At 45.8% G+C, this 17,890-nt stretch overlaps 1 protein-coding gene across 4 annotated transcripts; it reads left to right on the forward strand.

Annotated features, from left to right (window-relative positions):
* Positions 1-248: 248 nt before the first annotated feature.
* On the forward strand, positions 249-17,651 carry ADSL (adenylosuccinate lyase). Of its 4 annotated transcripts, none has more exons than XM_027107733.1 (13): positions 252-453; positions 3,911-4,114; positions 5,823-5,867; positions 6,398-6,477; positions 10,506-10,677; positions 10,892-10,938; positions 11,537-11,627; positions 12,044-12,113; positions 12,259-12,406; positions 14,778-14,868; positions 15,512-15,601; positions 16,004-16,180; positions 17,521-17,651. In XM_027107733.1, exons 1-13 carry the CDS (start codon positions 283-285, stop codon positions 17,605-17,607), a joined length of 1,473 nt encoding a protein of 490 aa, XP_026963534.1. In that variant the 5' UTR covers positions 252-282; the 3' UTR covers positions 17,608-17,651. The 4 variants fall into 4 exon arrangements, with proteins under 4 accessions (XP_026963537.1, XP_026963535.1, XP_026963534.1 ...); XM_027107735.1 differs by having other exon boundaries at positions 287-398; positions 17,521-17,637; XM_027107734.1 differs by lacking the exon at positions 5,823-5,867 and having other exon boundaries at positions 251-453; positions 17,521-17,637.
* The last annotated feature ends 239 nt before the right edge of the window (positions 17,652-17,890 follow it).

Genomic DNA, 17,890 nt, shown 5'->3' on the forward strand with positions numbered 1-17,890 from the left:
AATCCTCACAGGAATCTTAAAGGCGGGTCTTAATGTACCTTTTTTCAGATGGGGAGACTGAGACGCAGAGCTGCTGAGTAACTTATGAAGCGCTAATCACGTTTCTGGTAAACCAAGAGAAACTCCTTAACCCTCAGCAGCCAACAGCCGAAACTGAACAACCTTGAGGACTCGGGTCTCCCGGAACCCCGGGGGCGGGACCAAGCGGAGGGTGTTCCGCTTCCGGACTTCCACTTCCGTCCTCGGGTGCCTGTCTGGCCTCCGCGGGGTCGTGTGTTCGGGATGGCGGCGGCGGGCGACGGTGGTGGGCGGGAGGCGGCCTGCGGGCACGACAGCTACCGCTCGCCGCTTGCCTCCCGTTATGCCAGCCCGGAGATGTGCTTCCTGTTTAGCGAAAGGTACAAATTCCGGACCTGGCGGCAGCTCTGGCTGTGGCTGGCGGAAGCCGAGCAGGTAAAGTGCTCCGGAGCTGTAGGCGGGCCCGGACCCGGCCCCGCACGTGCCGGGTTGGGTGCCGAGCGCCGGCTGAGCCTCCGGAGGCAGCCTCCCCGTTATTCCAGAGGAGCAGAGGCCCCAGGAAGCCCAGGGCAGGAGACCCGGAAGCCGCCACCTGTTGCCTTACGTGTTTTAATCGTCGAGGGTTCGAGGCGCACAGGGGGCGGCAAGAAGTGCAGTTACCCGTTTCAGGGAGTATCTTGGCGGTTCCTGCAAGAGTACATAGCCGAGCGCTCGTTCCGTGCCGTTGTGCTCGTTTCTGTACACGTCTTTCCCCCGTTAACCCGTAAAGACTTTGCAAGCTAGGTGGTGGTTTTCCCACATGGTAGGGAAGAAGACCAAGCCTCGATGATGCCCAGCGCGTTATTTGCTCCTAACCATTGATAGCGGAACCCGGGTGTGAACCCGTGTCCCGTGCAGAGCCTGACTGAGCGCTCAGCCACCTCGCCCTCCACAGTGCCTCAGTGTTGTCTGAGACCGGACCGTCACTACAAAATCCATGTTTCCTGGGCCACCGTTTCCGCTTCACTCTGCTGCCGTCTGCCTCTGGGGAGGGAGAATCGGGGTTATTAGATGAGATGTATGGGTTCTCTTATAAGAGCTGCATGTAGACCTATTTAGCCCAACGATTTCAGAAATAGCTACAGACGGGCCTTTGCAGAGGAGCTGAAGGAAACTGAAGGTGATCCACAGAGCTGTAAAGTTTCAGAGGAAAATGCCACAACAAGCAAGATGGCAGTACCCAAATGACATTTAGTAAACCTGGAAACAATCTTGAGTGCGTGCCTAGGACCGAGGTACACGGTCCCCAAACAGGAAGCTTTCTTCTTAGATTTTACCCCCTTCCTATCACTATGCTCAAGAAAATAAAGTAGTACATAACACTAGCAGACAGAATGCTCTGTAATGGCCTGTGTGGAAAAGAATCTAAAAAAGAGAGATATATGTATATGTATAACTGATTCACTTTGGTATACATCTGAAACTAGCACAACATCGTAAATCAACTATATTCCAATTAAAAAAAAAATAGTAGTAGACAGTTCTACAGTGCCTGCTATGTGTGTGCCCGGCAGTTTGAAGATTAAAAATTAATAGTTTACTAATCCTCAAAACAGTTCTTTACAATAAGTAACTTATTCCTGTTTTACAGAGGATAGAATGGAGGCACAGAGATTTCATAAACTGTGGGCTCAGATAACAACAATAGGTAGTAGACAAGAGCATTAAGTGTGTTGTGGTTTGTTATGTACTAGCATGTACTCTATTTCCTGTTTTACTTGGTACTCCATGTAGATAAGGGTGGTGGCACTCGTAAGATTTTGCCACTCAGCATAGCTAGTAAAAGCTTCAAGCTGGGATTGAAATGTAGAGTCTGAATATGTGTCCTTTCCTTTGCCCAGTCTATATATACATTGCCTGAAATGCATACAATTTTGATATCTCCTGAGTTTGGATTATCTATTAGCTAGGTTGTCAAAATTAACAGCATAAATTGCATCATAATTCAGTAGTTAAAAAAAAAAAAAACTTGAGCGATGAGAGATTAGGAGAAGTGCTGAAAATTAGGAGCAGGGAGTAAATTTTGAGAAGACACATTGCTTGGGGATAGGAAGCATTTTGGCCACGCTGCCCCCTGCTGCTTTGCTCTGGGAGGAGCCCTGAGATGTCATGTCTGATGACTAAAAATCCAAGGCAGCTTGGCCAGATGTGGCTAGTGTGACTGAGGAATTGAAGTTTTACTTTTCTTTTTTTTTTTGGCTGGGCTGAGTGGCATGTGGGATCTTAGTTCCCCGACCAGGGATCGAACCTGCGCCCCCTACAGTGGGAGCTCCGACTCTTAACCACTGGACTGCCAGGGAAGTCCTGAGTTTTTACTTTTAAATTTTTACTAGTTTAAATGTAAATAGCCACATCTGACTAGTAGCTACCATCTTGGACAAGGTAGGTCTTAAGATGTGAGCCCCTTCCCAGGGCCAGGCCTTGGGGCTTTCAAGTGAGGTTTGGATAAATTTCACCAATGTACATATTCTCCAGGGTTCCGAGCTGCCTGTGGGCTGCCAGCTATTTTTTGTCAGCTTGATTTTTTCAGTGATAGATGAACGTAAGATGTTGATGTGTTTATCTTCTCATTTGTATCTCCCGGAATTGCTTGCTTTTTTTTTTTTTTAATTTTTTTATTTTTGGCTGCGTTGGGTCTTTGTTGCTGCGCGCAGGCTTTCTCTAGTTGCGGCGAGCAAGGGCTACTTTTTGTTGTGCATGGGCTCTAGGCACGTGAGCTTCAGTAGTTGTGGCACTCAGGCTCAGTAGTTGTGGCGCACGGGCTTAGTTGTTCCATGGCATGTGGGATCTTCCTGGACCGGGGCTCGAACCTGTGTTCGCTGCATTGGCAGGCGGATTCTTAACTGCTGCGCCACCAGGGAAGCCCCAGAATTGCTTTCAGTGGCACTGAATTTTCTGCACATAATTTGTTGGCAAAGATACTAATAGCATTCCTAATTTTGGTTTCTCTGGCTAAATCCATCTAGATCAAATGTAAAGCTGTGGCCTGGATGCTACACTTTGGGCACTTATGTGCCAAGCACTAAAGAGTAAGCAATAAATACCACAAAGCTCTCCTCTCAGAGAGTGTATATACATTCTAGAGGGGAGAGACAGGCTAATAGATTTGTAAAAATTTCACGTGGTGATAAGTGCTCTAAATAAAACCAGGCTAGGGCTTCCCTGGTGGCGCAGTAGTTAAGAATCCACCCTGCCAATGCAGGGGACATGGGTTCAAGCCCTGGTCCGGGAAGATCCCACATGCCGCGGAGCAACTAAGCCCGTGCACCACAGCTACTGAGCCTGCGCTGTAGAGCCCACGAACCACAACTACTGAGCCCATGTGCCACAACTACTGAAGCCCACGCGCCTAGAGCCCGTGCTCCACAACAAAGAGTAGCCCCCACTCGCCACAACTAGAGAAAGCCCACATGCAGCAGCAAAGACCCAACACAGCCAAAAATAAATTAATTAAATAAATTAAAAAGAAACAGGCTAAAGGGATAGATAGAGAGTGCGCAAAAGAAGGGTATTTCACATGGAAGTCGGGAAAGACCCCTCTGAGGAGATGGCATTTGAGCCCAGAGACCAGACCTGTGAGGGAGTGAGCAGAGACGTAGGGACAGAGGGAACAAAAATCAGGATTGCATTGTTTTATATATTGGAGTTCCCTTAGAATATAATTTACCATGATTCATTTAGAAAGTTGTCTCCTTCTCCCCATGTCCTGCTAGTTTAGTTGCCCCAATTTTAGTTTAAGAATTGGAAGGTAGGGCATAAATGCTAACATGAACCAATTTTTTTTTCAGTGTCACTTCAATTCAAATAATTGTGCTACAAGAAGTTATTTTATTTTATTTTGCCTGTTCTGCAGACATTGGGTTTGCCTATCACAGATGAACAAATCCAGGAGATGAAATCAAACCTGGACAACATCGACTTCAAGATGGCAGCTGAGGAAGAGAAGCAGCTACGACATGATGTGATGGCTCATGTGCACACGTTTGCCCACTGCTGCCCCAAAGCTGCTGGCATTATTCATCTTGGTGCCACCTCCTGCTATGTTGGAGACAATACAGTAGGAGCCCATGATGTTGTTTTGTTTCCACTTAGACTCAATGTTTATAATGCATTTATAAATTTTCTTTGATTTTGTCCATTTTAGGAAGCGACTCCATAGATCTTAGGATCTCAGTGCTCAGAAATTTTCTGCTTTTGGTATCCTTCCAATCTAAACTATAAGCCCCTAATGACCTCCATAAAATGAGATGTATAGATACTGTCTATGCATTGGTATGCTGGACGTAAGCCGAGATCTTAGCATTTAGTGGCCAAAGTAGTTTTCCAAAGCGATTTCCTTTCCAAAGTCCTTTTTACTCTTTGCCAAGACTTCTGAAAAAAAGAAATAATTACATTATAATTCTTAAATCCTTTAATGAGCAAAAGTGTCTCATAGTCAAACATGAGAAAGTAACAGCAAACATTTTCCTAAGTTTACTAGGTGCCCAGCACTATTCTGAGCACTTTCTATGTATTACTTCATTTTTTCTTCACAAAAGGCATGAGATAGATTCTGTTATCTCCATTTTTAAATAGCTTTATTGAGGTATAATTTAATACCATAAGTTTACCCATTTTAAAGGTACAGTTCTGTGAGCTTTAGTAAATTTATGCAATCATTCAGCCTCACCACACTCCAGTTTTCGAGCATACCCCTCACGCCAAGAAGTTCTCTTTTGCTTGTTTTACAGTCAATCTCCACTCCTGCTTCCAGTTTCAAACAACCACTGACCTGCTTTCTGTGTCTATAGTTGTGCCTTTTCTCGAAATTTCATATAAATGGATTCAGAATATGTAGTCTTCGGCTTTGGCTTTATGTTCCCCATTGCCACAGGTGAGGAAGTGTAGAAGTTGAAGCACTTGCTCTAGGTTTTGCAGCTGGAAAGGATTCAGGCCTGGGTAGAGTGGCTCCAAAACTCTGCCCTTATTGCAGGGCACCCGTGGGACTAGAAGGCAGAATCCAGATACACTTGCAGTTCAGAAAGAAGCCGTAATTTCTGAGTTGCCCCAAGTAACATTTTTTGTCTAATGTGGTACGTAATTAAAGGCATCGATGTGTAAATTGGTGAATCAGATAATGGGAGAACAACAGTTCTCTAACTTGGAATATCCTTTTAAAATGACCCAGCATGTAGTTGGGCTCAACAATTACTGTCTCATAAACATGTGTTGGAGTTGCCTGCAACACTTACACCTCCTAAACCCCCAGGAACAGCTTTACATTTCCTAAACCTAGATCTTGTAGTTCATGACTTTTTTTTGTTAGCAATGATTGACATGAAAAAAAGGGAGGGGAAACTAATGAGATGTGCCTTATGGATTTTTTTATTTTTATTTTTTTAACCCCTGTGTATTCTTCTCAGAAACTCAAACACTAATCTTCGGGAAGGTGTAAACCCTGTTGACCTGGACATCTTTGCCGTATTCACGATGGGGCTTACCCCTTATCATTTCCCCATTCCATTAGATACCGCATAAATAGGGCTTTGTAAGTATAAAGCCTTTGTGCTTATAAATTCCAGTCGTACTGCTCTCTAAGTTGGTGTGCTTTTAAACCAGTAATCAGAGGAGAATTTCTGTTAGCATCTTCTGACTTGCACAGTGTGTTGCTGAAAGTGAGATAGGCAACTAGGTTAGAAACCCAGTTGTGATGGCCAGAAAGTGTTATGTCATAATGTTGTTTGGGCAAAGCCGATTAATGTAAGATCACTGCATTTCCCTTGCAGGACTTGATTATTCTTAGAAATGCATTTGACCTGCTTTTGCCAAAGGTAAGAAGTTGACAGGAGTTTCTTACCAGTCCTAAGATTCCCTGTGACAGGAGATGGGCACCACAACGTAAAGCAGCACAGTGTAAATCTAAATAAGTTATTGTTTACTCAGATGAATGATCCTCGATCGAATCTGTATAACTAATTATCTCTTCTTGAGCTAAATCACTATATAAGTTAATGCTTTTTAAAGCATAGCCTCTTAAGTGAACAAAGTGTAACCAGCAGCACGTGGCTGGAATATGTGGGTCAGATTTATGATTTTGTCCTGTTTTTCTTCATGAACATGCCAGTGATATTAACACTGTGCAGAAATAATTCGTGACATTTTAGGTAGTCAACTCAGTTTCTGAATGTTGGTCAGTATGAACTCTTCAAGGCACTTTAAGATACAAAAATGAAAAAATATGGCCTCTGCCTTCTGTGAGCTGGAGGTGTAATTGTATATGAAATTGTCTCCAAGTTTAGTTCCTGTTTATGCATGTGCTCAGCCTGAATTCACTCTTTCTCACACATGGTCTTCCTTGCAGCTTGCCAGGGTGATCTCTCGGCTTGCCGACTTTGCCAAGGAACGAGCTGATCTTCCCACCTTAGGTTTCACACATTTCCAGTAAGTGAGAGGGTTACCTCTTGGGAATTGGGCTTGTTTATGTGCATCCAGCTTCCATTTATTCCTTCAGTTCTCCCTTCTGCATGGTAACCTGGAGGTGAGAAATCTCAAAACATAAGCACTTGGGGTGCCTGTGAGGAATGAACCTTATACCTACCTTAAAAGCTATACTGCTTAGAGAGTAAATCTAGTGGTTTGTTTCACTGGAAAATATGTATACAGAAAGTATTCTTTTTTTTTTTTTTTTCCTTAATTTAATAAGCTAACACTTCTGGTATCTCCTTTGCCTACAGGGAGATCTTTTAGGGGCAAGGAGGAGGTTGGAGAGCAGATCCTGTTTAGGTCACAGGGCCTGAGCCCTCCTTTCCCACTCCAGGAATCCAATGCTGGTTAGTAGAGTCAGCCCAGATGGTTTTGCAGGTCAGGACAGTAGACAGCTAGTTGGGGTAACTATGAAGGACCAGAGTTTTAGATGGGTACCTTCCTGCGGCGTGAGCAGGAGGGAAGGAGGGGCTCTCCCAGTTTAGGCCCCAGGAAGGGGGAGCCTCTGATTGCTCCCTTCTTGGATCTGTCTCCACTCTGCCTCTCAAGAAAGTATTCTTGATTCAGTGATTCCATTCTTTTTTTTTTTTGCGGTACGTGGGCCTGTCACTGTTGTGGCCTCTCCCGTTACGGAGCACAGGCTCCGGAAGCGCGGGCTCAGCGGCCATGGCTCACGGGCCCAGCCGTTCCGCGGCATGTGGGATCTTCCTGGACCTGGGCACGAAGCCGTGTCCCCTGCATCGGCAGGCGGACTCTCAACCACTGCGCCACCAGGGAAGCCCAGTGATTCCATTCTTGAGAATTTAACCCAAGTCATCCAAATTACGGGAAAAGCTATATGTACAAAGATCTTTGTTAAAATGTTATTTATGATGGTAAGCATTGGAAACAATCTAAATGTCCGAGAATAAGAGAATAATTAAATAAGGTACAGAATGTAATATATCCACAGGCTGGAATAATACACACCAGCAAAAGGATGCTGGTGAGACTAATAAGACGTGGGAATGCACTTAGGTTAATGTTGTGGGGGAAAGACAGCATATAAATTGTACAAAGATTGGAAGGAAGTACACCAAGATGTATACACTGATTACTCTGGGTTATGAGATAATAGGGTAACTAAAATTTTTCCCATACTATATTCTTTATGTTTTGAATGTGCAAGTATTTTTACAATTACTGAATAAAACCCTGTTTTAAAGCCAATGATGTCATTTTTGAAATGCTAGTAGCAGGTTTCAAGTGATGATATTTGAGTAGTGGTGTATTAGCATCTGCCTTTTGTTTATTTATTTTATTTTTGTCTGCACTGGGTCTTCGTTGCTGCGTGCAGGCTTTCCAGTTGCGGCGAGCAGAGGCTGTGCTTCATTGTGGTGCGCAGGCTTCTCATTGCAGTGGCTTCTCTTGTTGCGGAGCACGGGTTCTAGGCGCGCAGGCTTCAGTAGTTGTGGCACGCGGGCTCAGTAGTTATGGATCACAGGCTCTAGAGCGCAGGCTCAGTAGTTGTGGCACACGGGCTTAGTTGCTCCGCGGCATGTGGGATCTGCCCGGACCAGGGCTCACACCCGTGTCCCCTGCATTGGCAGGCGGATTCTTAACTACTGTGCCACCAGGGAAGCCCTGCCTTATGTTTTAATGGGGTGTTGCTATGGCAACAAGGGTATCATCCCCTGTAACTTAGGAAAGCCTATTGAGTTTAATCTTCCTTAAAATTAGAGCCTTCATTATTAGTAGCAGAAACTAGAAGGATTTGTTCCTGTGAAGGAGTCAGTGCTCAGTGTGTATGGCTGGGCCATGACACATGTTGCGTTCTGTGCTGGCTCCATACACACCTAGCGTCACCTGTGCTGCAGCTCCTCTTCTGTATCTGTTGGAGAGTGCTCAGGGAATGCAGGCATTCCAGTATTCCTCTGGGGATGGTTTCATGAGAGGTACCTGCTGCCACAGTTAGCAGCCGTTAGAAACTCAGAAAATGGTATTGATGCGTAGATATGACCTCAGAATGGGTGAGTCCCTGCAATTGAAAAGAAACAGCTTTATTGAGATATAACTGACATAGCATAAAATTCATCCATTTGAAGAATACAGTTCAGTGGTTTTTTGTATATTTACAGAGTTCATGCAGTCATTACCAGTATATAGTTTCAGAATATTTCCATCGCCCCCCCCAGAAGACCTGTACCCATTAGCATTCCTTCCCATTCCCCCATTCGCTAGCTCCTGGCAGCCACAAATCTGTTTTCTGTCTATGGATTTCTCTCTTTTAGACACTTCGTTTAAGTCTAATCATATAATATTCATCTTCTTGTGACTGGCTTCTTTTCACTTACCATAGTGTTTTCAGTGTTCATCCATGTAGCATGTGTCAGTACTTAATTTAGTTTTACATTATCTATTCACCAGTTGCTGGACATTTGGCTTGTTTCCACTCTGTTGCTATTATGTATAATGCTCCCATGAATAGGTCCATGCAAATATATTTTTTTCTTTGCTTGTACCAATAATCTAGTAGCAGAAGTTAACAAGGAAAACTACCATAAGATTGATTTGGGAATATGTGTCCTAACTTTTGATGTGTATGCTATAGACATTCCTAGTGGGGTGCCTTGATGTCGCCAGCTGTCAGTATCATTAGCCTAATAGAAGAGAAATTCCATATGGAGTAGGCTAAGTCATCTAATAGAACTCTGACTTTATTGCAGTTTACTCATAATTATGTTTTATGTTATAAACAGACCTGCAGTAGATTGATTTAGACCTCAGACTGACGACAAAGACATTAGCTATTATGTTAGAGTCCTCTGGTTGTGTGTGTTTTGGGGTTATTCTCCACAGTTTGACTGGGCTCTTCATTGGATCTTTGTTGTTGTTGTTGTTGTTGTTTTATTTTTTTTTATTTTTGGCTGTGTTGGGTCTTTGTTGCTGCATGCGGGCTTTCTCTAGTTGCAGTGAGCAGGAGCTACTCTTCGTTGCGATGCGTGGGCTTCTCATTGCGGTGGCTTCTCTCTCTGTGGAGCACAGGCTGTAGGCCTGCGGGCTTCGGTAGTTGCGGTGCATGGGCTCAGTAGTTGTGGCTTGTGAGCTCTAGAGCCCAGTCTCGGTAGTTGTGGCACACAGGCTTAGTTGCTCTGTGGCATGTGGGATCCTCCCGGACCAGGGCTCGAACCCATGTCCCCTGCATTGGCAGGCGGAGTCTTAACCACTGTGCCACCAGGGAAGTCCCTCTTCGTCGGATCTGGACTCTTTATAGAGCCCTTTCTTTACTGTCAGTCTAGAGTCACAATCTCCAGTATCGTCATCCTTGTTTTATTTTTATTTTATTTTTATTTTTTTTGCGGTACGCAGGCCTCTCACTGTTGTGGCCTCTCCCGCTGCGGAGCACAGGCTCCGGATGCTCAGGCTCAGCGGCCATGGCTCACGGGCCCAGCCGCTCCGCGGCATGTGAGATCTTCCCGTGTCCCCTGCATCAGCAGGCGGACTCTCAACCACTGTGCCACCAGGGAAGCCCCTTGTTTTATTTTTTGATAGCATTTTAAAAATGAACAGTTATCTTGTTTGTTTACTTGTTTACATGATAATATGAGCTCCACTTGTCTGTTTTGTTCTTTGTTGTATTTCCAGTACCAAGAACACATTAGATGCTTGGCAAATGTTTGTTACGTGTATATTTCTTGCTAAGGCCTGGGGACAAACAAAACACACATTGTCTCTGCCCTTATAGTGCCTCTTGATGGTGAAGAAAGAACTATGCTAGTAGCCCTTTAGTTTTATAACCTTTGAATATTTATAAATGACATTGAATTTGCTTAACTTATTTGCTTAAACTTTTTAGCTCTTGTTTTGTCTTCACTGGTTTCTCTGTCTCTTACTTTAATTCTTGACCTTCCCAGAGGTAGCAGTGATTATTAGAAGAAGCAATGAAGGTTTTATGAAATAAGTCACTGGTTTGAGACCTCTCTGTGTTCTCTTTGGGTTGTTTTCAGGCCTGCTCAGCTGACCACAGTTGGGAAACGTTGCTGTCTTTGGATTCAAGATCTTTGCATGGATCTCCAGAACTTGAAGCGTGTCCGAGATGACCTGCGCTTCCGAGGAGTGAAGGGCACCACTGGCACCCAGGCCAGCTTCCTGCAGCTCTTCGAGGGAGATGACCAAAAGGTATTCTGAAAGTGACCTGGGTGATACAAACTCAACTGTAGGAGCACCAGAGACAAAGCTGACCTCCAGGATGGTAGGAGCGATTGAACCTGGAAGGGGTGGAGTCTGGACTGGAAGCGGGTAGTGAAGGCCAAAACCTGGGCAGGATGACTTGTCAAGATATTCTCCTACTAGACACACCTGAATTTCTATAGGGATGTCTTTTCTTTCCAAGGTAGAGCAGCTTGACAAGATGGTGACAGAAAAGGCAGGATTTAAGAGGTAGGTAAGTGGGAAAAGTGTTGGCCTCCTTGTTAAGTAATGAAAGATAGTATTCCTCTATATTTGACCTTAAATTTTTTGTTGTTTTTTTTAATTCTTTCTCTGTCCTTCCACCCATTGCCTTCCATCTCTAGCCTGGGTTTTATTCTTATAGTCTGGATTCTATTATATTTCTTATAATTTATAAGAAAAAAGGAAGCTGTTTAGTTCTGAGTTCAGTAGAGTAGCCTTACCCGTGTTGTTGCTGTTTTGTGTTTTACTGAGGACCTGCGATGGGTTGGTCTCAGTCTGGCTATTTGCATCGACGGCTACAGGCTCCCCCATGGCTCCTTGTTTCAGGCACTTCACTGGACTGCAGCAGGACAGAGGCTCGCTGGACCGTGTTTCCTCCTGGGGTCAGGGCGGCTGTCTGGGTATCAGTAAAAAGGGTAGAAGAGCAGTTTGTTCCTGGAGCAATGTATCAGCGAGGTCCTGGGCTCAGTGTGACTTAGCGCTCCAGTGGCACCCAAGCTTGCGCTCAGTCTGTTTTTGCTCATTGGTTTGACACAGTCACATTTTGGAATATTTTCACGTGAGGCTCTTTTCTATTCATTACTAGGGCTTTCATCATCACAGGGCAGACCTATACACGAAAAATAGATATTGAGGTGCTGTCCGTGCTGGCCGGCTTGGGGGCATCGGTGCACAAGGTGAGTGGTGGTAGCAATGGGAGTGTTGGACGCCACAGATAGACCCGCCCAGCCTCACTTCGACTTCATTGTGGCTTTTGAGAGATGTCAGATATCACTCATAGCAATTTGGGGCCTGTCAGTGAAGCCTCTTAAGTTAAGGTGTGTTAAAAGGAAGGACTAGTTTCCATGTTCTCATTAAGTTCATCTTACCATTGTCTGTCCATGATAATCCTACACAGTGTTTCACCAGAACATTCCCGTGCTCCCCGAATGCCAGCTCTTCAGGAGCTGAGAGGAGTCTCCCTCGGGGAGGACATGCTGCGCTTCAGCTCGGCGGGCTCCCAAAGAGCTCACCTCCTCTATCAGTCCAGTCCCTGCCCCAGACCCCACATACTAAGAGTGTGGGTGATGCCTGTGCCCCTGCTTTTCCCCAGATTTGTACTGACATACGACTCCTGGCAAGCCTCAAGGAGCTGGAGGAGCCCTTTGAAAAACAGCAGATTGGTGAGTGTTGTGTGGACACCTGGGAACACCGCGAGATGCCAGGAGGTCTGCGGGCGCGTGTAAGCAGTTCCGCCAGGAGCATGCTCGGCCGTCCACTGTCCCCTGACGTCTTCCTGCCTTTGCTTCTTCTCCTTTACACGGACAGGCTCAAGTGCAATGCCATACAAGCGGAACCCTATGCGCTCAGAGCGGTGCTGCAGCCTGGCCCGTCACCTAATGACCCTTGTCATGGACCCGCTGCAGACAGCATCTGTGCAGTGGTTTGAACGCACACTGGATGATAGTGCCAACCGGTCAGTGGAACGGGGGTGTCACGTACAGCAAGTTGTGGGAGGACCAAGAGGGGCCTGGAAGCATCAGGACTTCATGAGCATCTCTGTATTCCCTCCTTGTCCCTGAGGAGCCTGGAGTCTAATAGGGAGGCAAGAACATAGAAGGAACAGTGTGATATGTGTTCGAATCAAAATATATACAGAGTAATCCTTGTGGAGGCAAAGCGGAAGGAGGGGTGGTGGAGGAGTTGAGGGAAGCTTCACAGAGGTGATGCTTTAGACTTAAGAAATCTAGGAATTTCTTAACATTTGAGACAAGATTGGGAGCACGTATAAAGGCAGAGAGCAGGAGAAAGAACAGTTGGGGGAGTTACTAACAGTCGGGTAGCCCTGGAGAATGAAGTCTGTAGCAGGAGATGAGGTCGGACGTGCTCTTGGGTAGCAGCCAGTTTATGAAGGGCCTTCTAGGCCCTGAAAAGGAATTCAGATGTTGCTCTTTCTTTTTTTTTTTAAGTTTTTATTGAACTTGTTACAATATTGCTTCTGTTTTTCTTTTATGTTTTTTGTGGGTTCATTTTTGGCTGTGAGGCATGTGGGATCCCAGCCCCCCGACCGAGGATGGAACCCGCACCCCCCGCATTGAAGGCGAAGTCCTAACCGCTGGACCTCTAGGGGAGTCCCAAAGATACTGTTCTGAAGGCAGGGGGATGTCAGGTGTGGTGTCTTGACACAGCAACATCTTAATTAGTTATGAGATGGGTCAGGAGTAATTTGTAGTTACTAATAAGGTACCAGCATGCACGTGATTTTCTGCTTTGTGTATATATTTATTAATATTCAAAAGCAGATTCATTACCCTAGTTTGCTTGTATTCTGCTGGAATTTCTTGAGAGAAGTTGATCAGAGTTAAAGCTAGGTCTCTGGGGTGTGTGCATAATCCAGGGTTTATGGGAATAAAACATGTGAACTGATTCGGAAGTCAGCCACTGACTGTTTTTTAGCAGGCTGTGACCTAATCAGATGTGCACACTAAAATACCCTGCACCAATTTGGAGAATCAGTTGTAAGGGGACAGGGAGCTGATCAGAACAAGTTAGGAGGCTACTTTAAAAATCCAAGTCCAGGGGCTTCCCTGGTGGCGCAGTGGTTAAGAATCCGCCTGCCAATGCAGGGGACACGGGTTTGAGCCCTGGTCCGGAAAAATCCCACATGCTGTGGAGCAACTAAGCCCGTGAGCCACAACTATGGAGGCTGTGCTCTAGAGCCCGCGAGCCACAACTGCTGAAACCTGCACGCCTAGAGCCCGTGCTCCACAACAAGAGAAACCAATGCAATGAGAAGCCCGCACACCGCATCGAAGAGTAGCCCCTGCTCGCTGCAACTAGAGAAAGCCCGCGCACAGCAACAAAGACCCAACTCAGCCGAAATTAAATAAATAAATAAATAAATTTATTTAAAAAAAAAAACGAATCCAGGTTCTTCCCTGGTAGTCCAGTGGTTAAAACTTCACCTTCCAATGCAGGGTGTGCGGGTTTGATCCCTGGTCTGGGAGCTAAGATCCCACATGCTTCACGGCCAAAACACCAAAACAAAACAGAAGCAATATTGTAACAAAGACTCTAACGTCTTCAGTAAAGACTTGAAAAATGGTCCACATGAAATAAAAATCTTTAAAAAAAAAATCCGAGTACACACTGGCACAGTGGCCATGTAACTGGAGAGGATGTGGATATGAAATCGATGTCGGGTGGGCTGGCCTTGGCGGTTGACTGGAGTGAGTGTTAAGATGGTGACGGGGTGCTGGTGCCATTTCCCTTGTCAGGAGCTACAGGGAGAGGAGGCGTGGGGTGAGGTGGTGAGCAGCAGGCAGTGGAAAAGTGGCTGAATGCAGTTCTGGGTCTGGGGAACCTACAGATCAGCCAGGTGGAACTCTCCAAATGGGTATGTGGTCTGGCACTTGGTCAAGTGGTCTTAGTCAAGAGATGGTAGAGTTTGTTTTTTTTTTTTGTTTTTTTTTTTTGCGGTACGCGGGCCTCTCACTGTTGTGGCCTCTCCCATTGCGGAGCACAGGCTCCGGACGCGCAGGCTCAGCGGCCATGGCTCACGGGCCCACCCGCTTCGCGGCATGTGGGATCTTCCTGGACCGGGGCACGAACCCATGTCCCCTGCATCGGCAGGCGGACTCTCAACCACTGCGCCACCAGGGAAGCCCCAAGAGGTGGTAGATTTGAGGGTCATTAGGATGTTGGGGTAGTTGAAGGAAATTGTCCAAGTAGCACGTCTGGAGTGAGAAATCAGTAGCAATCAGGGCAGCTTCTTGGGACACACCCTCCATTTCATGGAAATCGTTATTTGCTTGAAGCGATAACTGAATTGGCTGTTTGTTTTCTAGACGAATGTGTTTGGCCGAGGGATTTCTCACTGCAGATACGATACTGAATACGCTGCAGAACATTTCTGAAGGCTTGGTGGTGTACCCCAGAGTAAGAGGCCTCCGTGAAAAAGCACAGTATGAGGGAGGGGTTGGAATGTGGCGGGGTGGGTGGCCTTCTGCTCTGGAGTGAGCGTGTTGGAGGAGCTGGTTTCTGGTCCAGTAGGAGCTCTTCCCCAGCAGAGCTCACTCTTCAGGTTGTGACATAAGCTCTAGGGAACTAGGTCTGTGGGATTCATAGACATGTTTATAGAAGAGGGAAAAAGAAGTGCTTCGAATTGGCTTAAAATTGTCCACCGGCCTGAGTCATCAGCTCTGCTGTGACTGGCAGAGTAGACTGCTCCATTGGTCTGTTTGTGAGGACCTGAGGCAGGTGGGTTTGTTTCCATGCTGTACTTGGCTCCTAAAGTCAGGCACTGAAATTGAGCAGACTTGAGGTTTTGGGAATCATTCTGATGAAGCAACTTTTGAAAGTTTACTCAAGTCAATATTCCTTTTTAAAATCAAAGTAATACTCTGGATTATGAGAAAACTGAAAAATAATAGTGTAGCATAAGACAATCCATTCTACCCTCTTTCTTCATAGATATGGTAGTTCGTGCCCCTGCTCTGTATCCTTTTGGTCATAGCTGGTGTCCTACTGTGTGTATGACCTTGTAACCTGAGGCATCCTTCTTGGTGCTTCACTCGTACAGGTAATTGAGCGGCGCATTCGGCAAGAGCTGCCTTTCATGGCCACAGAGAACATCATTATGGCCATGGTGAAAGCTGGAGGTAACCGCCAGGTTTGTAACCCCTCATGCTCCTGGGTAAACAAAGTACACCTTAAGTCCTGCTTTCTCCTCCCCAAAGAAGGATGGACGAAGCTGTCTCTGTTATTACCTTCAGTCATGGTATTGGTACAGAACAGTGACATTATGCTGCCCTAGAACAGGCTTATCTTTGGAGGGTGATGGTGGTGAACTCAGTTTATTAAAAAGTGAATTGCTTAATCACTTGTAGAAAAGGTCCACTTTCAGTGAAGAAATTAGGTCTAAATTTCCATAGGAAATGCTGAGAAGTGGGCAGGATGCAAGGGCAGATGGTTCATGAAACTTCGGAGGAGGCCTTTGCTCCAGCTGCTATAGACAGCATGGACCCTCAAATGCCTGTTACTAGCAAGCCAACCATACTCCTTGTCTTCCCAGGATTGCCATGAGAAAATCAGAGTGCTCTCCCATCAGGCAGCTGCTGTGGTCAAGCAGGAAGGGGGTGACAATGACCTCATAGAGCGTATCCAGGCTGATGCCTACTTCAGTCCCATCCACTCCCAGTTGGACCATTTACTGGATCCTTCTTCTTTCACCGGCCGTGCATCCCAGCAGGTAAACATCAGAACACTTCTGTGGTGCTGCAGTCTTCCCCAAGTGCCGTCTTTGTACACTGCTGGGCTGCAGAGCCTGGAATGTTATCTATTAATATAATGTTTCTGCTTCATGGGAGGTATGCTGAGAATGGGGCTAGTCAGAAAGAATTCAGAGTAGGTTGCTGGCTAAAATTTAAAGATTTGGTTGTTTTGAGCTGCCTTAAGTGTTTCTCCCAGTGGATTTCTCTGAATTCTCTTTTGGTCTGGAGCCGTGGTGTAATGGACAAAGATTGGGTTTTACTGTCAGGTAGATTTGGGTTCAGTCTTGACTTCCTGCTTTTACTGGCTGGTAGGATAGAGATACATATCTCGGAGTGTGGACTGAAAGGCCTAGCTTGGTGCATAGTAAGTATTCAGTAAATGTTTGTCAGTTTTCCTCTTTGGCCTTTTGGAGACTATGGGTTAATTCAAAAACATTTATCGAGTACAGACTAGGTACTCAGATTGTGTTTGGCTGCTGTGTTTAATTCTGGTGCTTTAAAGATGAATAGATAATCCTTATCTTCAGGGAGCTCAAAACTTAATGGTGAAGGCTTAGAATACCAAGCTGTACATGCAAGAATTGAGGGAAGCACATCTTTTTGGGGATCACAAAGGAGACAGCCTTAGATTAGAAGAAGTTAGGAAAGGCTTCTTGGAAGACATGACATCTGAGCTGAATCTTAAGGACAGGTAGGAGTTACTTGTAGGGAACACCAGGGTGAGAGGAGATGGCAAATGCATGGACGTTCAGCATAAGAGAGAGTTGCCCGATTATCGGGTGCCCTGGAAGCAGTTAGGATTTAAAGTAGAAGACAGACAGGAGCTTCTCATTTATATTCAAGTCACTCTGGTGTATTGGATTTGAAGGACTTAAACTGGAGGTCGGGAGACCAGTAAGGTGGCTGCTACAGTGGGTAAGCAGTCGGTGACGAGGGCTTTGAGCCAAGGCCAGGGTACGTGCACACGGGGCACAGATTCGAGAGCTGTTTAAGATGTTAGTCACTTGGAAGCTGGTTGAATGGGGAGGAGGGAAGAAACAGTGATGATTTTAGCTTGGGTAACGGGTAGAGAATGGTGAGACCATCTGAAAGGACACAGCCAGGCTGGTTTCAGGGGAGGGGCAGCCTGGTGGGCCTGATGGGGTGAGCTGCCTGTGTCTAGGGAGAGATTTCTGACAGGGAGTTGAGAAAAATAGAAGCTCAGTGGTGGCATAGAAGTTTATCAAATAAGGTCTCAGTGTTATGAATTGACATTGAAAAAAGGATTCTCAAAACTTAACGTGTTCTTTTGTCTTACATTTGCTTTCTTCTTTGGCAGGTACGGAGATTCTTAGAAGAGGAGGTGCATCCCCTGTTAAGACCATATGAAAGTGTAATGAAGGTGAAGGCAGAATTACGTGTGTAGAGTTGGAAGAGAATTAAACAAAAAACCGTTGTTGGCGTTGTTAACTTTTTTTGCCGAGTCATAAAAACTGTTACTCTAGTGCCTTATTTTATCTCAAGAATTGTTACCATAGGGACTTCCCTGGTGGTCCAGTGGTAGAGAATCCTCCTTACACTTCAGGGGACGCGGGTTCATTCCCTGGTCAGGGAACTAAGATCCCACATGCTGCGGGGGCACCTAAGCCCTCGAGCTCACGCGCCTCAACTAGAGCCCAAGTGCCACAAACTACAGAGCCCACGCGCCC

Source organism: Aethalodelphis obliquidens, unplaced genomic scaffold (genome assembly GCF_003676395.1).
Source record: "Aethalodelphis obliquidens isolate GAN/ISIS:26980383/991018 unplaced genomic scaffold, ASM367639v1 scaffold8, whole genome shotgun sequence".
Classification (NCBI taxonomy): Eukaryota; Metazoa; Chordata; class Mammalia; order Artiodactyla; family Delphinidae; genus Aethalodelphis; species Aethalodelphis obliquidens.